This window comes from Taeniopygia guttata, chromosome 30 (assembly GCF_048771995.1).
Source record: "Taeniopygia guttata chromosome 30, bTaeGut7.mat, whole genome shotgun sequence".
Lineage (NCBI taxonomy): Eukaryota > Metazoa > Chordata > Aves > Passeriformes > Estrildidae > Taeniopygia > Taeniopygia guttata.
This window is the reverse complement of record NC_133055.1, coordinates 7384071-7411202: the sequence shown is the minus strand read 5'-3', so window position 1 is coordinate 7411202 and position 27132 is coordinate 7384071. Positions and strand designations below refer to the sequence as shown.

Sequence of the window (27132 nt, the reverse complement as noted above, 5' to 3'; positions counted from 1 at the left end):
ACAAGCTCGTCAGAGGAGGGAACCATGCTGTTGTCAAAGGCACTTGGGGTCAGACAGCAGTGCCCTGAACTCACAGTGCAAAATATTGTCTCAATATGGCTAAAAAAATTGTTAGAGAGATGCCTCTGCCCCATTTAAGGTGCTAACGAGACCAAATCCGAGGTGGATTTTATTGAACAGTAAATATGAGGTAGAGAGAGACATGGAAAGAAACATAAAATTGAGAGAAAATAAGGGAGTGACAGGGACAGAGATCTCCCCTGGGGTGGGGCAAGTGTGACATTGTCCCCTGTGTGCGTGGCCTTCCCAGGGTGGGGGTTTTACACCTGATTCAGTTTGGGTAAGGGGGTGGTGTTCACCCCCCACCCCAAGCAGGGATTGCCTCACTGTTTCAGGTTACAGTGTCAGATGTAACCAAAAGTGTTTTCAGTCACCATCTCCATAAACTGTTATCAACAGGTGGGGCAGTGTTCTTTATCTCTTCCATGGCTCAGCCCTGATAACGCCTCCAGGGGCCATCTTCTGTTAATGGGCCATTGAGTGTCACTGCAGGACTGATAAAATTACATCATCCCATTGTGGGATGCTCCGACCAGGGGGAGGAACCAAGCATTCCTGCCTGGATATAATCTCACCCTTGCAACACCGCGACCACCTTGCCTACTGCATTCCCAGAGGACAAGAGCTCCATAACCACCACTGGACCTTCAGAGGAAGACCAGACCCTTCTACAGGATCCCCTCTTTGACAGAATCACGTTCATCACTCCAGCCGGACTGCAGCCACCATTTCATCAGACTGCTACCACCACCCTGACCAACGGGGTGTCCTGTTATATCCTGACTCTGTCCGATTAAGCCAGTGTTTCTGTATCATTGCCTTGATCTTAATTTTCTTACTCAAATTTGATTCTGGCTTAGATTCTCCCCCTGGTTTGCCTTCCAACCAGGACAAAACTGAATGTGCTCATCCCTTGTTTTCCTCCCAAAACAGAATTTCCCATACCCAAATCTTCATGAAATGGAGGAGGAGGCTGTGAGGAAGAGGAAGGCGCCCTGGGACATCCAGACAGGTGAGGAGGAAGTCAGTGCCCCTTTCCCCCTCTCTCCTGTTCTATCTCCCAGCCCAGCACTGCCTCCGGCTGCAGGACAGCCCCGCTGCCAACGCTCTCCTGACGGGGATGCACTGTGGGGATCTCCTTACCCTTCCTTGTGGCACGGAGGCAAATCCCACCCTCTCCTTGTCCTTCCTACCCCAGAACAGGAGCTGATGATGGAGACCAGGAAGGACAAATCCCTACAGCAGAACCTCATGGAAGAGGCCGATTTGAGCAACTCCACAGCGCAAGAATCCAACAGGGAGGAAAAGCCCTGGAGATCCCACAGGAGGAGGGGCTGGAAACCCAGCCCAGGGTGCTCTGAGGAGGAAAGGCCCACTCTGGGTCAGGAAGGTGGGCAGAGCTTCAGCCAGAGCTCAGAGCTGGTGGTATCTGAGAAGCTTCACGATGGGCACAAGCCCTACAAGTGCTTGGAGTGTGGGAAGAGCTTCAGGCATAGCAACAGTCTGAAACGACATCAGATGATCCACACTGGGGAATGGCCCTACGAGTGTGGGGACTGTGGGAAGGGCTTCAGCTGCAGCTCCCACCTCATCATCCACCAACGCATCCACACAGGAGAGAGGCCCTTCCTCTGCCCCGACTGTGGCAAGGTCTTCAAGTGCAACTTCACTCTTGTCACCCACCGGCGCATCCACACTGGGGAGAGGCCTTACATGTGCCCCACATGTGGGAAGGGGTTTCACTCCAGATACAATCTCCTCCTGCATGAGCGGGTCCACACCGAGGAGAGGCCCTTCCTCTGCGCTGACTGTGGGAAGGGCTTCAAGCAAAACTCCCACCTCATCAGGCACCGGCGCATCCACACTGGGGAGAGGCCCTACGAGTGTCCCCAGTGTGGGAAGAGCTTCACCCGGAGCTCTCACTTGACCCAACACCAATGGAGCCACCGGTGACGGAAGCCCTGTGAGTGCCCCAACTGCAGGAGGAGCTTCGTGCACCGCTCCAGCTTCACCCCCCATTGAAGAACCCACATTGGGAAGAGCCCTGGTGATCCCTGTTACCTGTGACCCATGCTGGGAAGACACCTGTACCTTCTCCTGCCCCTGCCAATGACCTGATGTGGGATTGAAGAACATGAGGGTCTGGCTATGGCCCTGTCACTACATTCACTCCCACCTCAGGTCATTGCCAGGGGCAGGAAAGGGACTCTCTCTCTCTCTCTCTGAGAAGGGTGTCCTTTCCAGGCAGGAGGAGACATGTGGCCAGGAAGATACAATTGATGGAGATGTAATTTCCCCTGTAAATAGTTTTTCTTATCCCTTCTGTTGTCAATATTTTTTCTGTTCCAGTTTGTTCCTTATCTCGTTGCTGTTCCCAGTAAATTGTTCTTATCCCAGCCTAGGATCTTTCCATGTTTTTTCCTTCAGTGGAAGGTGGGAGGGCAACGAGAGCCAGCACGGTTTTAGCAGGAGCAGGAAATTGGGAAATCCCATTCCTGAATCCCGGCCTGTGGATACCAAGCATCCCAGCTGGTGCCAGCCCTGGTGGCCATGGCAGCAGCCTTGGGAGCGGGTCCCTGGCTGGGGCTGAGGGAACCTCTTCACTCTGGTGCCCAGGGACAGGAGTGCAGGGAGCGGCTGCAGCTGAGTCGGGGCAGGCTTAGGTTGGATCTCAGGGAAAGGTTTTTGCCCAGAGGCTGCTGGGGCACTGCCCAGGCTCCCCAGGGAAGGGTCACAGCTCCAGGGCTCTCTGAGCTCCAGCAGCGTTTGGACAGCGCTGCCAGGCCCAGGCTGGCAGTGTTGGGGTGTCCTGTGCAGGGCCAGCAGCGGGACTCGAGGATCCTGATGGGTCCCTCCCAGCTCAGCCACTTCTGTGGTTCTGGGATCCCATGACCCTGGGGATGGGAGTGCCAATGGTTGCCATGGAAACGGGCTCTGGCTGCAGGCCTGAGCTGGTGTCCATGGCAACCACCCCTGGCATGGGGTCTCCATGGAGCTGCCCAGGGACTGACCATAGCAACAGGGGCTGGGGAAGGTTGCCATGGAAACTGACCATAGCAACAGGGGCTGGTGATGGTTGCCATGGAAACTGACCATAGCAACAGGGGATGGTGATGGTTGCCATGGAAACTAACCATAGCAACAGGGGCTGGTGATGGTTGCCATGGAAACTGACCATAGCAATGGGTCCTGATGAGGTTTGCTGTGGTAATCCAGGGCATCCCTCTGGCTGCCCTGGAAGGCCTGGGACCCTGGCAAGGGGGTCAGGAACCCCCCTGTACAGAGCCCTAAGAGACACTGCCTGTGATCTCTGTCCATGGAAAAGAGTTTTCAATCTTACAGGATGAATTACACACTCTGAGTGTTTGATATGAGTAATAATTAGTGTGACACGGGTGCAAAAGTAGAATTTTAGGATTCTAGATAAGGGGTTCAAAGGAGGCAAGATGGAGAAAATCGTGTGTGTCCTGTCCTTTTTCATCTTCTTCATGCCTTCCATGTTTCACTGTGGTGTTGGCATTTTTCTGTTGGTTTAGACTGGGGACACATTGTTCAACACAGGTGGTAGGTATTGGCACATTATTGTAAATATAGCACAGGTAGTTTCTGGTATATAATGTTTGTAACTTCCCACTGAGGGGCAGAGCCCTGCATGTTGTCCCGCAAGAAAGGCCTACTGCAGGTCAGACAGAACATGTTATAGATAAGCAAGAATAAACAACCTTGAAAACCAGCACAGATGAATTTGGCTTCTTCTTTGGCAGCGGGGCTCAAAGACAGCAAATTTCTGCAATTTTGGGATCATTTAAATACCACAGATTCTGACATAAATGGCATCCCTGGTGGGCTCGAACCACCAACCTTTCAGTTAAGGGCTGACAGTTTGCATATTAAGGTTCAGATATTTTGACAGGCCCTCAGAGGGGCTTCATGGGGACTTTCTAAGTGTCCCCAGGCTGCCAAAGAGCCGGGATGTCACAGGCACTCACAGGGGCTCCTGTCATAGGCAGACTGGGAGCTTTAGGCAAAGTTTATTAGAGAAGCTCCTGTCAGGTCAGGAGGCACAGAAAGGACCCCCAATATCCCCTATAGATCCCCAAATACCCACAAGGACCGCCAGCCTTTCTAAGCCTCTTTTTTGTGAGAGGAGCCTTGGAGCAGCAGGGTCCAATCCCTACCCCTGACATTTCAAGATCTCGTATGTAAACAATTACAAAGGTGGAATTAAAACTTTATACAATTCTCCCATAGCATTAGGAATTATAAACCAGTGTTGGGGGTTGGGTTTTTCCTTTCTGTTTGCTCCTTATCATTGGCTGATGTTTATCGGCTGATCCCTTATTTTGGGAGGAGCTGCTGCTCTTGGAGATGGGAGTTTCCACTGCTGCTGCCGGAGCCCGGGCCAGAGCTGTTTCTTCTGTCCTGGGATGAGCCTCTGCTCGTGAGAACAGCCACTAAACTGGGACCTTATTTACACCTGCCCCACTAAAAGAGAGACCTATCCCTGTCTGCTCTGGTGTCCAGGATCCTGAGCTGGGCTCTCCCTGCCCTGCTTGGAGCCCCTCACCCCCTGCCTGCCGAGACATCCTGCCAGCCCAGCTGACTGCTTTTTGCCAGTCCTGCTGGGGCACCGAGCTGACTGCTTTCTGAGAGTCCTGCTGGGGCACGGGAGCCGGCTGCCCCGGGGTTTGTGAAGCAAAGCCTCTCTCCAGCCCTTCCCCCTTCGGACAAAGCCGCCATGGCCCCGCGCTGCCGAGCCCGGCCGGAGCGCCCCCTGCAGCCGCGTGGGGGTCAGCGCACCTGCCCTGCCCCGGGAGCCACAGCGCCCCTGCTGGCTGTGCCCGGAACTGCACCGCAGGGAAAGCGCCACGGCCCAAAGGCCGGGACTGGGCTCTGCTCTGTTTGCTGTTCGTGCCGCAGCTGCTGCTGCTTGTTTGCTTTGTTATACACACTAGGAAAGAGCTGACATTCCTATTCCCATATCTTTGCCTGCCTGAGAGCCCCTTGATTTCATGATTCTAATAATTTGGAGGGAGGGGGTTTACATTCTTCATTCCACAGGAGGCTTTTTGCTGCCTTCCCTAGCAGACACCTGTCTTGTAAACCAAGACCAGTTTTGGCACCCGATGTGCAGCCTGAGGGCATTGAGAGAAACAGGGTGAAATAAGAATAACAATTCTTGAGTAACATGATTTTTTTTGTTGTTGCACTGGATATAGAAACCTTGTTAGGTGTCACCATGTGGTCTAGCTTATTAATGCCTGCCCCACTAAAACAGAGACCTATTCCCATCTGCTTGGGTGCCCAGGATCCTGATCTGGGCTCTCCATGCCCTGCCTAGAGCCCCTCACCCCCTGCCTGATGAGGCATCCTGCCAGCCCAGCTTGCTGCTTTCCAAGACTCCTTCTGGAGTCACCTCCACAGAAGGTTTTTTTCCACCTTCCTTGGCAGACACCTGTCTTGCAAACCAAGACCAATTTTGGCACCTAATGTGCAGCCCAAGGGCGTTGAGAGGAAAATGTTGACAGGAAAATAACAATTCTTGAGTAACATAATTTTTTTTTTTTTTTTTTTTTGTGTGTACTGGATATAGAAACCTTGTTAGGTGTCACCATGTGGTCTAGCTTACCCTGGTTTGGGTGGCACATGGTTGTGGCTACATTTTTCCCATCCTATAAGTATGGCTAATATGGCTGATAATCAATTTGTTTGATGGGTTAATATGGTGAGGAATTTATGGATTTTTAATTTCCTCTGGACGGTGGGCACACAGATTCGAGGCTACCACACACTAACTGTATGTGTTTGGAATTACTTTAATAATGGTCCCTACTGTGAGGAAATGACACCAGGGGAAGTTTTCTCCCAACTCCTCAGCCAGCTCTTTGGGTCTACAGTGGTTGGTGTTCCTGCTATGCCTGTTAAGCCTATTCTGTTCAGCATTCAGAGGTAAGGGAAGATTGACTTAGATAACTATCGTAGCAGGGCGTCCCCAGCCTGTAATAATTAGCACTGACTCCATGATTCCAGAAGGCCGATCAATCACTTTATTACATTATCCTATACTATACTGCTAAGAAACACTCATCACTCTTGCAGACAGTCCGATACAGACAGACCAGACTGGTTAATTGAAATCCAAACACCATCACCATTGGCCAATTTAGAAATCACCCTTTGGTAAACAAATCTCCATAACACATTCCACAGTGCACAACAACAGTGCAGCAAGTGAAGATAAAAATTGTTTCTTGTTCTTTTCTCTGAGCTTTCTTACAGCTTCTCACAGCTTCCCAGGAAAATCCTGTGAGATCTCTCTCTCTGCTCAGAGGATATGTGATTACCACAGGTCAGTTGTGACAATGCAGGTCCAAGGACACCAGGGTGACACTACGGAACCTCATGGAACCAAGGGGCCAGGGTGACACTGTGCTGCCTCATGGAATCAAGGAGACCAATGTGAACATGAGGGCCCCAAGGAAGCAAGGGTCCATGGTGACCTTGTGCAGCCCACAGTGTCACAGAGGAGCCGCTGTGACACAGCGAGGGCACACGGAGCCCAGGGGCCATTGTGACACATCAGGGCTTTGTGGAACCACGAAGCCATTGTGACATTGCAAGGGCTCATGGAAGCACAGGGCCATTGTGACACTGCAGAAGCAAAGGGAACATTGTGACACTCCAGGGCCTGATGGAACCAAGGAGACCATTGTGACACTGTGGGGTCCATGGAACCAAGGGAACATGGAACAGGTCTGGCTGGCTGGGCCTCCTGGGGACCACCTGACCACCTTGGCATGTCGAGGGCTGCTTCTCATCTGCCCCTGAAGCCCTGGGGCTCTGGGCTTTTCTTCCTATGGTAGAGAACTGTCCTTCTCCTCCAGGGTTCCATGGCCAAAATTGGGATTCCTCCTCCAAAACTCCGTACATCCAAGGAATGCTCCCAAGTGAAAGCTGCCAGGACAGACAGGTCTGGGTGCCCTTGGCCTCTTGAGAGATGCATCTCATCTGCTTTTGAAACACTGGGGCTTGGTGATTTCCTTCCAATGTAAATAGTTGTCCTTCTCAAGTGACCGTGGTCAAAATTGAGATTCCTCCTCCCAAATTCCATGTATCCAAAAATTCCTCCATTACAAAACATGCCAGGAAGAACAGGTCTGGTTGCTGAGCCTCCCAGGAGCCACCTCTTTCTTCTTCTGCCTTTGAAACACATGGTCTCTGTGCTTTCCTTCCTATGGAAAAGAACCGTCCCTCTTATCTACACAGAAATGGCCAAAATTGGGGTTCCACCTCCCAAATTCCCTATATCCAAGGGTTGCTTTCAGACAAAAGGTACCAGGGCAAAGAGGTCTGGCTGGCCTAGACCTCTGATGGCAGCCTTTCATCTGCCCCTGAAACACCGGTGTTCTGTGCTTTCCTTCCTTTGGAAAAAAAAAAAAACATCATTCAACTCCAGGTGTCCATGTCTGAAATTGGGATTCCACCTCTAAAATTCCCTATATCCAACGGTTGCTCCCAGACAAAATCAGCCAGTACCATCAAGCCTGGCTGGCCTTGGCCTCTGGTGGCTGCCCCTGCCACACTGGGTCTTGGTTCTTCCCTTCCCATGGAGATCACTGTGACACTGTGGGCACCTCATGGAACCAAGGGGATCATTGTGGCACCACTGGAGCCCATGGAACCAAGGGGCCATGGTGACACCGCGGGGCTTCATGGACCCAGAGACCATTATGACTCTGTGGGGCCTGATGGAACTATGGAGACCATTCCGACCCTTCAGGGCCTGGTGTCACCAAGGGGGCATTGTGACACCTCAGGGCCTCCTGGAAGCAAGGGACCATTGGGACACTGTGGGACCCCATGGAAGTGAGGGAACATGGAACAGGTCTGGCTGGCTTGGCCTCCCAGGGTTCACCTGACAGGTCTGGCTGATGTTGGAATGCCAAGGGCTGCCTCCCATCAGCTGCTGGAGCAATGGGGCTCTGTGCTCTCCTTTGTATGGAAAAGTCTGTCTTTTCAGATGCCCATTGCCAAAACTGACACTCTGCCTAAAAAATTTCCTATATTCAAGGGTATCTCTAAGAAAGGAATCTGGCAGCTCTGGCTGGCCTTGTCCTCTGGTGGTCACCTCTCATTTGCCCCTAAAACAGTGGGGCTCTGTTCCTTCATTCCTATGGAAAAGAACTGGTCTTCATGTCCAGGAACCATGGCCAAAATTAGAATTGGCCACTGAGCCCGGCCGGGTTCACGGAACCATCTGCAGCCCCGGGCAGATATTGACTCTGGCAGTGCTGCCATCCTCCCTCCTGTGAGAGAAAAGGACACAGGGCAGGCACACAGAGGGGAAACATGAACCCATTGAGGTCAGTGAAGAGGAAGTTGAGTCCCAGATGGGAGGGATGAGGAGATGCCTTGATCTTGGGGCTGAAATCCTCTGGTAAAGCTGTGGAGAAGGATGTCATGGATACATCAGATTCTCTTTTTCCCTATAAGGCATTGAAAAGTATGGGGAGATGACTTGTTTCAGTAAAGGCCTCCATGCTAAAGTAAGCAAATGTTGAAGTAGCTGAGATCCCATGAGAAGAAATCTCAAAATGGTGAACCAAAACCACTACAGAAACTTCCTGATGAACGGCACGAGAGCAGAGAGAAATCAAGGCAGAGCCATGGTTTGTCAGGACTTGCTTGATCCTAGTGAGCCCTGTGGTGCATTTGGAGCTGAGCCCTGGAACCTCGGGGCCTGAGAGGAGATTGCACAAAACTTTCCAGGAGTTAAAATCAAGAGCAAAAACCCAAAATGTCTCAATGCATTAATGGGTCCCACTGAGGTCCATCCCCAACAAAGGCTCCTTATGGACTCTTTGGAGGAGAGAACTGGAGACCAGGATGGCACAAAATCCTCTCAGAGATTCAAAATGGCACAAAAAACTCTCAGTGTGCAAAGGAAAATCCAAAGTACGTGAAAAAAGTTGAGTATCTCAAAGTATTAATGAGCTCCACTGAGTGTCAGTACAAAGCTCTCAAGGGACTCATTAAAGCAGATAATTGGGGCCATGATTGCACAAACCTCTCAGAGTCTGGATCAAAAGGGAAACACCAAGTACCTTAAAAGAACTGAAGTACCTTGAAGCATTAATGGGCCCCACTGAGTTTTGTTATCGACAAAGTCTCTCCAGGGACTAATTACAGCAGATAATTGGAGGCGAGGATTGCACAAACCTCTCAGAGACTCCAAGGCAAAAGCAAAAGCCAAAGTCCTTTGAAGAACCTGCAGTCCCTGGGAGCATGAAGGAGCCCCCAGGGCCATTCCTGACCAAGGCTCCCCAGGGACTCCTTCCAGCAGATCCTTGAGGCCACTGGGATGTGGGCTAGGGGGGGATGCTGAGGGCAGGACCAGGGGCTGACAGTGCCCAGCCTGGCTGGGGCTGTGCCAGGAGGCCCCAGGGCCTCAGGACAAGGTGTCTCCTCACAGCCCTTGGTGGCACAGACCCTGCTGTGCCCCAGGGCACCAAGACTTGGCTTCTCTTTGTCCCCACCTGTCATCAGTGCCTCCAGTTCTCTGCCCTGCCTGGGGCCTGGGGACACTTTCTCAGTCGTGTCCCTCAGTGGGACCCATTAAAAGTCCAAGAAACTTTGGAGTTGGATTGTGACTTGGAGTTCTGGAGAGGTTTCTGCAGCTCCCTCTCAGGGCCTGATGTTCAGGGCCTGAGCACAAAGCCCCAGAGGGTCATTAAAGTCCTTGTGCTGTGTCTGTGCTGCTGAGCTGGGCCGGGCTCCTGGCACAGAGGGTGATCCTGGTAACCAAGCAGAGCTTCAAAAGCACATTTCTCTTGCTGAGCAGCTCTTCTCCCAGCCCAGCAGGACTGGGGCACTGCCTGCAGCCAGCCCGGGCACAGCACAGAGGCACAGAGAGCTTCAATCAGTCAGGGCTGGGAAGGGCTGAGAAGTGCCTGGGGCAGAATCACTGCCAGCCCTTGGCACAGGAACCTCTGGCTGCAGGACAATGCAGCTGCAGCTCCTGGAGTGATCTCCTAAAGCTGGAACATCCCAATGCCCACAGACCCTGTGAGTGCATTCTCTGCTCATCTCCTGTGCAGAGCAGCCAGGGGTGCCCAGGGCTGTCCTGCAGAGCAGGGTCCTGCAGCCCAGGGCGCTGTGCTGGGCCAGGACTCTGCTGCCTGCCAGGGACAGCTCTCAGCCGGCCCTGGAGCTGCTCCCAGCGCTGGCCAGGAGCTGTGGGGGGAAGGAGCCACCCTGAGCAGGGCAGGTGCTGCTGCTGAGAGGGGCTGGGTGGGGCAGGGCTGCTCCCAGCTCCAGACCAGCCTGGGCACAGCTCCGGAGGGCACTTCCCAAAGAAGGTAAGCCTGGGATTGCTGTGAAGGTCAGGAGCTTTCCTGAGAGTGTTTTCAATTTTCTCCTTGGGGAAGGATGGGAAAGTTGGGGTGGTGACAAAAAGATTTTTGCTTTTCATATATTTTTAATATATTTGTGGTTCTGTAAATTACTATTATATGCTTATAAAACTGTAATCCTTACCTAACTGTATTAAATTCTCAACTCTATTAAACTACTATTATATACTTAATATAATTATAATCCTTAATTAAATCAATTATGTTTTCTTGCCTTTCTCTTAGATTTTAGAACAATAAGCTGACTGTCTAAATACATTACTTTAATACTATATAGTCTTATTATCAGGAAGATGGACCTACAAGAACATTTTGGTTTTTGAATGTGAACAGAGATAACAAAAACTCAGGCAAAGAAGCCCTTGGACCTACTCCAATGGCTTGAGCCAGGGGTGTATAACTGGGGCAACTGAATTTCCTACTGGATGTTCCTGTTAAATATCCTAAATAATCGACCTTAATAAATTGTTTACATCAGGGGCTGGGTATGCACCATTTCAGCTGGGACACGTGGAAGCTTCCAATAAAGGTCTGATTTTTACTTTACTGTTCTAACACTGTTGCAAGGGGTTTTTTTTTCTATTTTGATTATAAACAACAGGGGGATGAGAGAAGATGAACAGGAATTGTAATCCCAGAATCACAGAACATTCTGAGTTCAAAGGGACACACAGGATCATCAAAGGAATGTTTGAACATTTACAGAGACTCCAGAACTGTGACTTTGGGTGGTCAGTCTCTCTGCTGGGAGCCTCCCAAAGGGCCTTCAGCCACTCCTCAGCCCTGGACAGCAGCAGCATCACCTCTGCAGGGCCCAGCAGGGCTCTCCTGAGCTGTCCTTGCCCAGCTGCACACAGAGCCTGCCCCAGCCAGGGCCCTGCACACAGGCAGGTTTCTGTAGGGCCGGGCCGAGGGCACACAGGGTGGGATGGGCTCTGTGAGCGCTGGCAGGGACAAGGCACCTCTCAGGAGGGAATGTCCAGGCCCAGGGAGATGCTCAGGGAAGGAGAGGGGGCTGAGCAGAGTAGTGCTGGGGGAACAAGCCCATCCAGCCCCTCACCTGCCCTCAGCCACAGGGAATCCTTTGCCTCTCACATCTCTCAGTGGCAAACTCTGAGTGCAGCAGGAATGCTGGGGATTTCTGACCTCAGAGAGCCAGGAATGGTGTGTGGATAGGAAAACAATTCCTAAAATCATCTCCTGCCATCTGTTTGCCTTAGAAGTGTGAGTAGAGATGATATCAAGTGAAGTACTGCACTTTTCTGCATTAGGAGTGATTCCTGTGACAAATCCTGAATATCCAGCCTGGTCCCTCTGCCACAGGGCCACAAACCCAAGGCAGCAGGGCAGGGATGGCTCCTCGAAAGCCCCAACGCTCAGGTCTGGCTGCTCCTGGCACACTCAGCCAGCACAACTGGAGCTCAGGCAGGGACCTGGGTGAAGGTTTTCCCAGAGCAGGAACAAGGGTGGGTGAGTCCCAGCGAGACAGTCTGCAGGGAATAGCCCAGATTTGGCTCCAAGCAGCCTCTCCTGACTGTCCCTGTCCTTTCTCCATGAACAGGTGCCCATGTTCAGCCACAACAAATGTCCAACAGCAGCTCCATCAGCCACTTCCTCCTGCTGGCACTGGCAGACACGCGGCAGCTGCAGCTCCTGCACTTCTGCCTCTTCCTGGGCATCTCCCTGGCTGCCCTCCTGGGCAACGGCCTCATCATCAGCGCCGTAGCCTGCGGCCACCACCTGCACACGCCCATGTTCTTCTTCCTGCTCAACCTGGCCCTCAGCGACCTGGGCTTCATCTTTACCACTGTCCCCAAAGCCATGCACAATTCCCTCTGGGACACCCACACCATCTCCTACTCAGGATGTGCTGCTCAGGTTTTTCTGCTTATCTTCTTTCTTGGATCAGAGTATTTCCTCCTGACCATCATGTGCTACGACCGCTACGTGTCCATCTGCAAACCCCTGCACTACGGGACCCTCCTGGGCAGCAGAGCTTGTGCCCACATGGCAGCAGCTGCCTGGGCCAGTGCCTTTCTCTATTCACTGCTGCACACAGCCAATACATTTTCCCTGCCCCTGTGCCATGGCAATGCCCTGGGCCAGTTCTTCTGTGATATCCCACAGATCCTCAAGCTCTCCTGCTCCAAATCCTACCTCAGAGAACTTGGGCTCATTGCTGTTACTGTGTCTGTGGGATTTGGTTGTTTTGTGTTCATGGTTTTCTCCTATGTGCAGATCTTCAGGGCTGTGCTGAGGATCCCCTCTGAGCAGGGACGGCACAAAGCCTTTTCCACCTGCCTCCCTCACCTGGCCGTGGTCTCCCTGTTTGTCAGCACTGTAATATTTGCGTACCTGAAGCCTCCCTCAATGTCCTCCCCATCCCTGGATCTGGCCCTGTCAGTTCTGTACTCGGTGGTGCCTCCAGCTCTGAACCCCCTCATCTACAGCCTGAGGAACCAGGAGCTCAAGGCTGCAGTGTGGAGACTGATGACTGGATGCTTTCAGGAACATTAAACTGCTGGCCAGTTTCTGCAAATTACTTGCAATAAAAGTCTTCTTTGATATTTCTTGTTGAATTAGTTGTGAGATTTTTTCTCCTTTGTTTTACCTTTTGAATATTGTCCACAACAAATGTCATTTTTGTGCCATTTCTGATTTTGATTATCTCCACCTTCCCTGTGGCCACAGACTGTGTCAATGAGGGGCTGTGCTCTCAGTGGCTTTAAAGGAACTCAAGGATGTCCCAGCAAAGTTTTCTGCAGAGATACCCTTTTGTTGCCTTCTCTGGAGCTGCAGCAGCAATGTCTGTGTGCAGGGCTGGGAGCAGATCAGTGCTGGCACAGCAGCTCTGCTCCTGCTGGCCACACCATTCCTGATCCAGGCCAGGAGCCATTGGCCTCCTTGGCCACCTGGGCACACGGCTGGCTCATGTCCAGCCTGCTGTCCATCAGTCCCTGCAGGTCCCTTTCTGCCTGGCTGCTGTCCAGCCCCTCTGTCCCCAGCCTGTAGCGCTGCAGGGGTTGTTGTGGCCAAAGTGCAGGACCCGGCACTTGGACTTGTTAAACCTCACCTTGTTGGGTTTGGGACCTGGATCCAGCGTTTCCAGGGCCCTGTGCAGAGCCCTCCTACCCTCCAGCAGATCCACACTCACATCCAGCTTGGTGTCATCTGCAAAGATGTCCTTGGTTCCATGTGTCCCTTCAGTGTCACAAAGTCCCTTTGGTTACACCAGGCCCTGCACTGTCACACTGGTCTCCTTGGTTCCATGGGGCCCACAGTGTCACAATGCTCTCTGTGGTTCCACAAGTCCCCTCAGTGTCACAATGGATTCCTTGTTTCCACGAGGCCACAAAGTGTCACAAGGGCCTTCCAGATTCCTGGAGGCCCCAGAGTGTCACAGTGGCCCCTTGGTTACACAAGGTCCTGCAGTGTCACAATGTCCCCTTGGTTCCATGAGGCCCCACAGTGTCAGAACGGCCCCTTGGTTCCACTGGGCCCTGGACTCTCCCAAAGCTCTCCTTGGTTTCGCAGTGTCACAATGGTGAAACCCCTCGGTTACACGAGGCCCCGCAGTGTCACAATGGCCTCTGTGGTTCCACCAGGACCCAGTGTCACTGGGACTCTCTGGTTCCATTGGGCCCCAGAGCACCACAATGGAGCCCTGGTTCTATGGGGCTGCACAGTGTCACCATGGTCCTCTTAGTTCCACCAGGCCCTGCACGGTCACAATGGCCCCAGAGTGTCCCAATCATCACAGAATGACAGAATCAAATAGGCTGGAAAAGACCTTTGGGATCATCAAGTCCAACCAATGCCCTAATACTGCCTTGTCACCCAGACCATGCCACTGAGTGCCACTGGAGAGGGATAGTGACTCTTCCACCTCCCCCCTGGCCTGCCCATTCCAATGCCCACTCACCCTTTCTGTGAAGAACTTCTTCCTCTTGTCCAGCCTAAACCTCCCCTGGTGCAGCTGAAGGCTGTGTCTTCTTGTCCTGCCCTCCAGCAGATCCACACTCACACCCAGCTTGGTGTCACCTGCAAATTTGGGGATGGTGGGCTCGATCCCCTCACCCAGATCATCGGTGAAGATGTTAAACAGGACTGGGCCCAACACAGATCCCTGGGGACAGCACCAGGGACTGGACACCAGCTGGGTGCAGCACCATCCCCACCCCTCTCTGGGCCCAGCCTCCAGCCAGCTCTTCCATCTCCCAGCCAGGAGGGAACCTGCCCAAGCCGTGGGCTGCAGCTTTTCCAGGGAATGCTGTCAGAGACAGTGTCCAAGGCTTTGCTGAAGTCCAGATGGACACATCCACAGCCTTTCCCACATCCACAGGTGGGTCACCTGGTTATAAAAGCAGATCAGGGTGCTCAGGCAGGACCTGCCCCTCTTAAATCCACGCTGGCTGGCTCTGACCCCTCGGCCATCCTGTGGGTGCCCTGTGGTGGCACTCAAGGTGATCTGTTCCATAACCTTGCCAGGCACCGTGCTCAGCCTGACAGGCCTGGAGTTCCCTAATCCTCCTTCCAGCCCTTCTTGGGGATGGGCTCACACTGGCACCTCCAGTGCTCTGGGACCTCCCTGGTGAGCCAGGACTGATGGTAAATGATGGGGAGCAGCTTGGGGAGCTCCTCCACCCGCTCCCTCATCCCCCTAGGCTAGATTCCATCCCATGCACCTGTGAGAATCTGAGTGCTTCAGCTCCTCACCAACTGCTTCCTCCTGGATAACAGGGGGCTGTTCTGCTCCCTGTCCCCATCTACCAGCTCAGGAGAACACTTGTCCTAAGGACAACCTGTGTACTTGTTGAAAATTGAGACAAACAAGGTGTAAAATCGTTTAGCCTTTTCCTTCTCTTTAGTTACTTTATCTTTAGTTCCCTGTGTAGGAGCTGAGCTTGTGACCCCTTTATCTTTAGTTGTATTCTCCACTGCATCCGATAAAGAATAGAGATTCTCCTTCTCCCTGCCTTTGCTACAAAATTTTATGTAAAACTTTTTTTTTTTTTTACAGAAATCAACAGGTTAAGTTCTATTTGAGCTTTCACCTCTCTAATTGTCTTTCTGCATAGCCTAAGGGCATTGTAAAACACTTCCTGTGTTGCCACTCCTTTTTTCCTCTGAGTTCCCAGGAAAGCTGTATGGGCAGCCAGGACAGTAATTTTCATCGCTAGCTCATCTTTTGCCACACTGGGATAGGCAGCTCCTTCCCCATTAAGACAGCTTTCTTGAAATGTGTTCTTCCTTCCTAAACCCCTTCCTTTTTAAGGGCAGCTTTTGTTTAAAATATCAGTACCTGATTCAGTACTCCCCAAATCAGAATCCTAAAAAGACCAAAGTCTGCCCTTCCTAATTCCAGTGTAGAAGATTTGTTGCTGCCCTCTGCAGAGCTTCCTGCCCTCCAGCACAGCCACACTCCCACCAGCTTGGTGTCACCTGGGAACTGACCAAGGCTGCCCTCTATCCCCTTGTCCAGATCAGCAATAAAGAGATGTAAATGGCCGGGCCAAAGTCTCCAGTTCTGGGGATGCCCCTGGATGTGACTCCATTCCTCAGCTGCTCTGAGTGCCAGGGCTTGGATGGCGGAAATGGTGGGGTGGGGGCAGGGACAGAGTCTGATGGATTGTCAGCCATAAAGGGTCTTGATTTTCATATCTATTCCAACTGCATGAGGAGGCACTTGGATTCAGTGTCAATTGGAGATTTCACACATCAATTTATTAGGAGTAAAAAAAAACTAAACAGGACCTGAAGAAATATTTTTTCACTGTCCTTTTAAATATAGTGTAATCAACCACAAGAGATTTGAAAACTTAAATGATTCCCAGGGCTTGGCTTGTTAAGGTGTTCTGAATGTTAATGAGCCCTGGGGCACTGAATTCCTGCACTGAAGAGCTGAAGGAGTTTTGGAGGAGGAATCCCAATTTTGGCCATGGAACCCTGGAGGAGAAGGACAGTTCTCTCCCATAGGAAGAAAAGCCCAGAGCCCCAGGGCTTCAGGGCAGAAGAGAAGCAGCCCTCAACATGCCAAGGTGGTCAGGTGGTCCCCAGGAGGCCCAGCCAGCCAGACCTGTTCCATGTTCCCTTGGTTCCATGGGACCCCACAGTGTCACAATGGTCTCCTTGGTTCCATCAGGCCCTGGAGTGTCACAATGTTCCCCTTGCTTCTGCAGTGTCACAATGGCCCCGTGCTTCCATGAGGCCTTGCAGTGTCACAATGGCTTCGTGGTTCCACAGAGCCCTGATGTGTCACAATGGCCCCTGGGCTCCGTGTGCCCTCACTGTGTCACAGCGGCTCCTCTGTGACACTGTGGCTGCACAAGGTCACCATGGACCCTTGGTTCCTTGGGGTCACCGAGTTCACAATGGTCTCCTTGATTCCATGAGGCAGCAGAGTGTCACAATGGCCCCTTGGTTCCCTGTGGTTCCATAGTGCCACCATGGTGTCCTTGGACCCACATTGTCACAACTGACCCACGGTTCCATGAGGTTCTGCAGTGTCACTGTAGCAGTCAGAGGCCCTGCAAGGCCTCCCTGGCGGTCACTCACCTAAGATAAGAAATGCCAAGTCACGGTGACTGGACCAAAGAAGCCCCTCTTCTGCATTCAGACCCTTCTTATCTCTCTGTAAGGCTATTGGTGTATTCTCCTCAAACCTGGGAATTGGACAATTTCCAACACCCCAGTACCCTATATAAACACCCATTTCTGCCCAGTTTGGCAGAAGAACTGTCACTGCATCCCTTCAGAGGAGCTGGCAATAAAGGACATCGCTGTGGAACCGCATACAGCCTTTTCCTCTCTCTGTCCCTGTGTGTCTGCCAGAGGCACTTGTGAGCACAGAGCGAAATCACCAAGAGCTGAACTCACAGAGCTGAAATCACTCCAGAGGTGCTCGCTAAGTTGCCTGTGGCTGGGAGCTGAGCCGAGGGACCCAGACAGGCTGAGCCTGACAGCGCAGCGCTATCCGGACACCCACGGCAGCGGCAGCCCGGGGGTCAGATGGACCCCTGGGACCCCAGGCTGCATTAACCAGGAGTGACTGGGATCACAGAGGAACCATAAAGGAAGTTACTGCAGTAATACTGGGACTATCTGGGAGTGACTGGAATCATACTGGGTGACTTGGAGTGACTGGGACCTTACTGGGGGCAAATAGTACCGTAATGAGAGTGACTGGGTTCATACTGGGATCATACTGGGAAGGACTGGAACCATAATGGGAGTGCCTGAAACTATTATAGGGGTGAATGGGAACATGCTGGGATCATGCTGGGATCACACAGGGAGTGACCAGGATGATACTGGGATCACACTGAGTGTAACTGGAAGTGACAGGGACCATACTGGGGGTGACTGGGAGCCACAGGGCCCATGCTGGGAGTGGCTTGGGGGGAACTGGGGGAACTGGCCCAGCTGGGGCTCAGGGTTGTTCTCCCCCAGGGCTGCCCCAGGTCCTGTTGCCACCCCCGGCCCCACAGAGCCAAGGGACAGGGCACAGCTGAGGGACAGGGGACAGGGACAGGGGACAGGGCACAGCCAGGGAACACGGCCTGGCCGAGGGACACTGAGCCCCAGCACTTTGGGCTGTTGCCCTTGGGTTCCCAGCACAGGCCCAGGGGCAGAATCCCCTCCAGAAACTGCTGTTTGCTTTCAGCTCTGCTCTGGAACATTCCCCAGGAGCCCCTGCAGTGGCTGCAGCCCAGCCGGGTGCCCGGGGCCACCAAAGCCGCTCCGGCAGTGCCCTCCTGCCCCGGGCAGGGCACGGAACACCCAAGGAAAGGCTCGTGCTGGGCTCAGGGCAGGGACAGGGCACTCCCCTGGTGCTGCCACGGGCACAGCAGAGCCGGCCTGGGCAAAGGATTGGGATCAATGTCCCATGGAATCCCAGCAGGGATTACTTCTCATTGCACTGCTCTCATTGGATTGGTTATCAATTCCAATCATTTCCCCATGGAATTCCCATGGCAGTGGGTTAGGGAGTAGGTCCCGTCCACGTCCCCCACAATCAAAGACTGGGGGACGCCCGAGTCAGGCTCTGACAGCGCCACTTCCAGGAACTGCAGGGAGTGGAAAACTGGGGAGACACAGAGATTTGGGGGAGCTGAGGGGGCTGAAAGTGAGAGTTTGGGGTTCCAGGGGGTCCACAGGCCAAGGAAAAGGGGGGACATGAAGAGTTGGCAGAGCTGGGAAGGAGGTTCAGGGGCTGAGAGCCAAGGAAAGGGGGTGCAGGGACTGGGAGAGCTGGGATGGGGTGTCCAGGGAATCCTGTACCCAGGAAAGGGGGTGCCAGGGCTCCTGAGTGTGAGGAAAGGAGGAGCTGGGGGCTGGGAAAGGCAGGAATGGGGGCCCAGGGGTCCCAGGTCAGGGAAAAGGGTGGGGCTGGGGGCTGGGAGAGGTGTGGGATGGGAACAGGTTGAGTTGGTGCCGGATAAGGGGGTGCAGGAGTGTCTCACTGCCGGGCAAAGGGGTAAAAGGGTGTCTTGGTTCTCAGGAATGGGGGTGCAGGGGGGTCTCAGGGTCACGGAAATGGGGGGGCAGGGATGGAGAGGTAGAAGGGAGTTCCAGGGGTCCTTGAGCCCAGGAAAGGGGAGTCCAGGGTTTCCCAAAAAGGGGTACCAGGGTGGGAACACCCGGGGTGTTTGGGAAGGGAGAGTTCAGAGGGTCTCTGGCTTTGCACAAAGGTGGGGCTGGGGGCTGGGAAAGGCAGGAATGGGGGTCCAAGGTGTTCCAAGGCATTCCAGGATCAGGCACACGGGAAATCTAGAGGCTGGGAGCAGGGAAAAGGGGAGCAGAGGGCCCTGATGTCCGGAAAAGGGGGATTCAGGGGGGTCCCTGTGCAGGATAAGGGGAGCAGGGGGGTCCCGGTGCCGGCAATGGCGATTCAGGGTCCCGGTGCCGGGGTCCCACTCCCCCCTCGCCCGCCAGGAGCGCCCCCAGCCCCAGCGCTGGAGCCACCGCGCTGCTCCTCCTCACTCCCAGTATGATCCCAGTAGGATCCCAGTAGGATCAGTCACCCAGGAGCTGCTCCCAGTATGATCCCAGTACAGCCCAGTCACTCCTGGCATCCCCCCACCCCTCTCTGCGTTCCGACCTGTCCCGGCTCCATCCCCGCCCCTCCCGCGGCTGCGGGGAGGAGGAGGAGGAGGGAGGAAGAGGCGGAGCGGCAGCGGGAGCAGCAGGAGGAGCGGGGAGGATGAACCGCGGGGCTCCGGCTCCGCCTGAACTCGCAGCGCCCCGGGAGCGTCGCCCCCATCCCGCAGGTGCCCGGGGAGGGGGAGCTGGCCCCAAATATCCCGGGGCTCCCTGGGTTTGGGGTTTTTGGGGGGATGTTTGGAGCTGGCGGGGCTCCAAGGCCGAGCCGCAGCTGCCCTCGGGGGGACATCGGGGGTCCCCGGGAGGTGTTTTTGGGGGGTCCCGGTGCGGGTGGCGGCAGAGCCCCGGCGGGGCCGGGGGGATGCGGGTCCCCCCGCGGTGCGGGTTGGGCTTCCCGGCCGGGCCCTCCGAGCTCTGCCGGGGCCGCGTGGGGACCGCGCGGGAGCGGCGGGAGCGGCGGGGGGACCCCGGATTTGGGGAGCCCCGGGAGAGCCGCGGCTTCCCTGGGCGGGAGCGCAGAGAGAGGAGAGCCCCAGGAGCCCCAGCGGGGACCCCGAGAGGGGGGACCCCTGGCAGTGCCGGCACCCGGCAATGGGGGTGCTGGGGCTGGAGGGGCGGCATGGCCGGGAAAGGGGTTCGGGGGTACCGGGGCCGCCAGGGGCTGCTCCCAGCAGGTGCCCAGTTCCTACCCCTGTGGGCTTCCAGTTTCCTGGGCACTCCCAGGATGAGCCCAGTCAGTCCCAGTATCACCCTGGTCACTTCCCCTCACTCCCTGCAGGATCCCTGTTTCTCCCAGTACGAGCCCAGTCACTCTCAGTCATTCCCCATTATGACGCTATTTGCCCTCAGCAAGTCCCAGTTGCTCCCACTTTTCTCCAGTGTGTTCCCACTTCTCCCAGTTGCTCCTAGTATAGTCCCAGTCACTCCCAGTATGATCCCAATATGAGTCCAGTATGATCCCAGTCTCCCCCAGCAGGGCCCCAGTCACTCACACTTGCCCCCAGCATGGTCCCAGTTGCCCCCAGCACATTCCCAGTGGCTCCCAGTGTGGTCCCAGTCACCACCTGCATGTTCTTAGGTACTCCCAGTACATCCCAGTTGCCTGGAACATTCCCAGAGTCTTTGCCAGACACTCCCAGTTACCTCAGCATGGTTCAGCTGCCCCAGTTTTATCACAGTCACTGCCAGTACATCCCAGTTGTCACCTGCATGACTCCTGTCATTCCCAGTTGCTCCCAGTTGCTCTCAGGGTGTGTGCATTTGGCTCCCAGCATGGGCCTGGCAGCTCCCAGTAACCCCCAGTCAGGGTCCCTTGGCACCCACTGTAATCCCAGTATGATCCCAGTCACTCCCAGTATGATGCCAGTGCCCCCCAGTGTGATCCCAGTTGCTCCCTGTCAATGCCAACATGACCCCAGTAACCACCAGTATGATCCCTATGACTCCCGGTCTCTCCCAGTATATCCCAGTCACTCCCAGCATGCTCCCAGTCCCTCCCACTTCCTCCCAGTTACTTTCAGCATGATTCCAGTTGTTCACAGCCACTCCCAGTCAATCCCAGTATGATTCCAGTCACCCTCCATGGACCTGGCTCCTCCCAGTCTCACCCAGCATGGACCCGGCTGCTCCCACTGTGATCCCAGTATGATCCCAGTTGCTGCCAGAATAGTTGCAGTTGTTCCCAGTTCCTCCCTGTATGATCCCAGGTGTCCCTAGAATAGTCCCAGTCCCACTCAGCATGGTCCCACTCACTCTCAGCTGTCCCCAGCATGGTCCCAGCTGTTCCCAGTGTGGTTCCAGTCCCCCCAGTATGGTCACAGACACTCCCAGTATATTCCAGTTGGCCCAGTAAGGTTCTGGTGACCTCAGAATGATCCCAGTCTTTCCCAGTTACTCCCAGTTGCCTCCAGCATGATCCCAGTTTCTGGAAGTTGCCCAAAGTGTGGTCCCAGTCGCTCCCAGTATGAACCCAGTTTCCCCATTTGTGGTCTCAGTCCCCTCAGCACGGTTCCAGTACCTTCCAGTTGGTCCCAGTTGCTTCCAATGTGTCCAGATTTTCCTCCCAACATGGGCCCAGTAGCTCCCAGTGACCCCCAGCCAGGATCCATTCACACCTGCTGGAATCCCAGTGGCTCCCAGGATGGTCCCAGCTGCACCCAGTCCCCCCCAGTATGGTTCCAGTCACTCCCAGTATGATTCCAGCCCTGCCCAGAATGACTCCCTGTCACTCCCAGGGTGGGCCCAGTTGCTCCCAGTCACCTCCAGCATGGTTCCAGTCACAGCCAGCACACTTCCAGTCATTCCCAGTATGATGCCAGCCAGTTCCAGTAGGATCCCAGTATGAATCCAGCATGGGCACAGCTGCTCCCATTATCATCCACTGTGGTTCCAGGTTCAGCCATCCAGGGTTTTTTGGGAGATGTTTGGAGAAGGAAGAACTGCGAAGCTGAGCGGAAAAGTCCCCTTGGGGGGACTCCTTGGAGCCCCGGCAGCCCAGAGCAGGGAAGAGGGGGAGAAGGGAGCCCGGGAGCCCAAACAGCCCCGGCACCCCTGAATGGGGAGAGCCAAGAGGGGGGAGCTTTTGGGATTGCTGGGACTCCCGGCAGCCTGGGGAGGGCGGGCAGCGAGGAGAAGGGGGACCCCCAATCCAAGTGTGACCCCAGAGGCTGGGACAGGGGGGAGCCCCGAACAGCAAAGGGGAGGGAGCAGGGACGGGGAACTCCTGGGAAGCTTTTCAGGGCTGGATCTCGGTGTTTGGGAGGTTTTTATGGAGCCCAGGTGGCCAGGGACTTGTAGAGATGGACTGGGACAGAGGGAGCTTCCAACTCAACGTGCTCATCCCTTGTTTTCCCCAAACCAGGATTTCCCATTCCCAGCCCCTGGGAGGCTGCGAGGAAGAGGAAGAACCTCTCCTTGTCCTTCGTCCCCCAGAGCAGGAGCTGAGGATGGAGAGCAGGGAGGACAAATCCCCGCGGCAGAACCTGGTGGAAGAGGCCGTTTTGAGCTGCTCCAGAGCACAGGAACCCGACGGGGAGGAAAAGCCCCGGAGATCCCGCACGAGGAGGGGCTGCAAAGGCAGATCGCGGGGATCTGAAGGGGAAAGACCCACCCTGGGCCGGGGAGGCGGCCGGAGATGGAGCCAGAGCTCCGAGCTGGGGGTCCCTGAGCAGCTCCATGATGGGGAGAAGCCCCACAAGTGTTCAGAGTGCGGGAAGGGCTTCAGGTGGAGGTCTGACCTGATCAGGCACCAGAGGACCCACACCGGGGAGAGGCCCTACGAGTGTTCCAAGTGTGGGAAGAGGTTTCAGACCAGCTCCTGTCTCCTCAAGCACTATCGAGTTCACAGGGAGGAGAGGCCCTTCTGCTGCCCCGACTGCGGGAAGGGATTCAGGCTCAACTCCAACCTCATCCAGCACCGGCGCATCCACACTGGGGAGAGGCCCTACAAGTGTGGGGAGTGTGGGAAGAGCTTCAACCGGAGCTCCAGCCTGATCACGCACCAGAGGATCCACACTGGGGAGAGGCCCTACGAGTGTTCTGAGTGTGGGAAGAGGTTTCAGACCAGCTCCTGTCTCCTCAAGCACTATCGAGTTCACACAGAGGAGAGGCCCTTCTGCTGCCCCGACTGTGGGAAGGGATTCAGGAAGAACTCCCACCTCACCACACACCGGCGCATCCACACTGGGGAGAGGCCCTACGAGTGTGGGGAGTGTGGGAAGAGATTCTCAAGTAACTCTCACTTGACCCGACACCAACGGAGGCACCGGTAAGGGAAGCCCTGTGAGTGCCCCGAGTGCGAGAAGCACTAAACTCCATCCCCCACTGGAGGACCCACATTGGGTACAGCCCTGGTGACCCACATTCCCTGTCATCCATGTTGGGAACACACCTGGCTGCTTCTCCTTTTGTGTTGACCTTTATTTTTTTCTCTTCTCAATCTCTCTGCGCTCCAAAAGGCAAGAGGGATCGATCTTTCACCTCAAAACCACTCACATCCCACTAACAACAGCTGAATTTTAACCACAGAGCCTCAATCCCTCTTCAAATTGTTTGTTCCCACCTCAAAAAAAAACCAATCCCACACCAAACTCACTCGAATCCACAGCTGCCAGGGTGAGATGGGTTTGGAAGGAGATTGGGAGAAGTGGGATCCCAATTTGGAATGGTGGGATGGGGATTGTGTGGGGCTGGGTGGCTGGAATGTATTTGATAGCAAATAAAACTTTCAGACTTAGTGATTTCTTTGCTGTTCATCTCCAGTCCGTGGCAGTTCTGTTTTTCAGGGCACCACCTTCTCAGCTGATTGTGTTTGTGTCCTCCTTTCCCTTCCACCTCTCTTTGCCTGCTCTGTTTCTCTCTCCGTGTCTCCCTTGACCCAGGGGACCTCCAAAGACCCTCCCCCAATTAAATTTCCTCAGGGACCACCAAAGATCCTTCCCTGATTTAATTGAATCCTCCCCTAATTTAATTGCCCCCTCTGCCCCCAATGACCCACCCCTGATTTTTAATTATTTTATTTCCCAATTATTATTTTAATTCTTAGTTCAGGAGCTGAAGTTATGGAGGCCAGCAGTGAAATGTCTCTGTAGGATTTTGCTCCACTTGGCTTTCAGCCCCTTCTCAAGAGCTTTGCCTTCGAGAGCAAAGGGAATGTCTTTTCCTGGCTGGGAGCTGAAATTCCAGACCTCTGGAATGTGTGCAGGGCCATATAGACTGGGATCAACCAGAGATTGGGATCAAATATGCACTGAGATCCTGTGGTCTAGGATGAGCTAAGGACTGGGATAAATTAGGGACTGGGGCCCTACAGACTGGAATGAACTGAACTGGGATCAAATACGGACAAGGATCAAATATGGACTGGCATCCTATGGACTGGTATCAACAAGGGACTCGGATAAAATAGGGACTGGGATCCTACAGACTGAGATCAAATTGGGACTGAGATCATATGGACTTGGATCAACTGGAGACCTGGATCAACTATGGACTGTGTTCAAATAGAGACTGGGATCAGATGTGGATTGGGATCCTATGGACTGGGATCAAATATAGTCTGGGATAAAATAGGGACTGGGATCAAATACGGACTGGGATCAAATAGGGACTGGGTTGAAATACGGACTGGGATAAATATGGACTGGGATCAAATATAGTCTGGGATAAAATAGGGACTGGGATCAAATATGGACTGCGATCAAATATAGTCTGGGATAAAATAGGGACTGGGATCAAATACGGACTGGGATCAAATATAGTCTGGGATAAAATAGGGACTGGGATCAAATAGGGACAGGGAACAATTAGAGATTGGGATCAAATATGGAACTGGGATCCTATGGACTGGGACAAACTGGACTGGGATTATATGGAATTGAGATCCGATGGAACAGCATAAACTTTCTAACATGACACATATAATATTCATTGTAACACTTGCGAAAAGCCAATTATAAATATGCATTTGTCACAATCTCTTCTCTTATTCTTTATAAATCATTTGGCTTGAGCAATATTTCTTATCCTCTTGCATTCTTTGGACTCTGTTGGTAATCAAATAAAACATGGGATTAAACAAAGAAGAAATATCAAAACACTTGTAACACATAAAAGGAAGAATCCTAATTTCTTCCACCATCCCATTCTCAATACATTACCCCACCTGTTAGTTTTTAACATTATTTTCCCTTTGGTTGTTTTTGGACTGATACCAGGGTCATAATTTTTCATAATTTTTTTCTGATATCCTTTGTTTATTCCAGGATGATGCCCTCATTGCCATCTATTTTCAACAATCTGTACACCACATTCTTTAGCCAATAAATAGCGTAAAGCCAACCTATTTTAATACACTGCAGTTATAGTTTGGCTTTGCTGACTCAGTATTAATTCCAGTGCCTGAGCAGCTTTGTTTGTTATCTCCTCTTTATCTGCTTGGAGTCCTATAATGCCATGCAGTATATAATTTGGGGTTAATACAGAGCTAGATTGCTGTGCTTGTTTTACTTTTTTTTTTTTTTTTTTTTTTACTAATAGTCTCTTTACCGAATCTTTGACTATATTTCTAAGATCAAATGTAAAACAAATCCATCTCTCTCCTTTTGGACATTCCATGCCCCAAGTATTATTACTTTTCCCTAAATTCCTTGTAATCCAATATTTTTCCCCATTTTGCCTGCAGGTACTCAGTTTGAGTGGGTCTGTGGCTGTTGACATGGGTGTGTGTAACAAAAAGGAACTTTGGTTCCTTTCCGTGTAATACTTTCTGTAGCATTTGGGACACGATCTTGCTGGTATCTCAGAAGGGAAAAGACAACAAATGAGAGACAGAAACAGGAATGACAGAGGTCTGGCATGGCTTATACCCCCACCTCCCCTGCCTGTGGGGTTGCTTCCCACAGCAGGTACGTGTGATCTTCTCGGTGGTGAGTACAGTGCTCAGTCCAGGCTTGCCCTCTGCTTCCCTTGTCACTCCTTTTTACTCATTGTTTTAGGCAAGTCCTTTTCGACACTCCTTAACTGTGGTTTCCCACCGTTCCTCAGGTATCTCTCACTCAACAGGCACTAATAATCCATCCACAAAACAAAGTTATTATTTCAGTTGTTTTGGGTTCTATCTGTATAGGGAATTGATTCAGTACTCGATACCTCTTGCAACAAGAACATAGATTTTGTGAGCTACAACACCAATTATTCCCATAATTTGAACATTCACTTGTAACCCAGCTAGCTTGCCAGTATTGGGATGAATCACATAAAATATACAGTACAGTACTGATGGCAATTTCCCTTCTTCCCTGTACAAGCCACAGGCTGAGGCCAGGCTATGAGAACTCTTTGACTGAAACACTCCTGACCCTCCTGTTTGAAGTGGCAGTGTTCCTCTGCCAAGGAGGTGTTGGAGGTGTCTCAGGGTTTATTCAGGCCGGGCTTAGAACCAGTGATGCAAGCTTTGCCTTATTTCTCAGTGAGGTGTTATTCTTTGTACCTGCTTTGGATCATTTGGGTCTTCCCAAACCATTACCACCCAGTCCTGGTTGGAAGTAAATTTGGTATCACCTGGTTTAGATGTGATAGTCCATTCCTCAAGTTTCTTCACAAGTCCTTTGGTTTTGCTGGCATGAATTCACCTTCTTTCCGTGGTTTGGATTGCTGCTTCAGTAGTACCTGGAAAGGATTTCTTAATAGCACAGTGTTAAAAGAAAAACAATATTGCATTAACTTTTACCATTAGTTTTCTTTAAAACTTTCTGGGTTTAACTAAACTCTTTTTCTACATCTGCCTCTTCTTCTTGTACCCAGCTGTATTAATATCTGCAGAAACCAATTCTTCTTCCTGTGAGCTATAATTAGTTAAATAAAAAAGACCAGGCCAATTTTAACATGAGATGTATCACATCTCTTGCCTTTTACTTTTTGGGTAACATTTAACTGTTTTAGTCTTACAGACTTTTAGTCTTCAGAACAAAAGCCTTCTCTTCTTAACAACAGCAATCAGAAAGAAAAAAGAAATCTTGCTTAAGACAATAAACCACTTTGTGAGAGTCACAATCTCTGC

General features: G+C 52.8%; 2 protein-coding genes and 1 pseudogene across 2 annotated transcripts in view; 2 read left to right on the top strand and 1 right to left on the bottom strand.

Annotated features, from left to right (window-relative positions):
* The window catches only part of LOC100230077 (uncharacterized), a 674623-nt pseudogene that overhangs the window by 550068 nt on the left and 97423 nt on the right, over nucleotides 1-27132 (bottom strand).
* The window catches only part of LOC140680878 (uncharacterized), a 150670-nt gene that overhangs the window by 36731 nt on the left and 86807 nt on the right, over nucleotides 1-27132 (top strand). Inside the window, exon 4 of the mRNA XM_072919763.1 lies at nucleotides 22966-23340. Coding sequence (XP_072775864.1) covers nucleotides 22966-23340 — 375 coding nt within the window. The remainder of the gene's footprint in view (nucleotides 1-22965; nucleotides 23341-27132) is intronic.
* LOC140680908 (olfactory receptor 14C36-like) lies at nucleotides 12057-12989 on the top strand. The gene has a single exon (XM_072919810.1). The coding sequence runs from the start codon at nucleotides 12057-12059 to the stop codon at nucleotides 12987-12989; it is 933 nt and encodes a 310-aa protein (XP_072775911.1).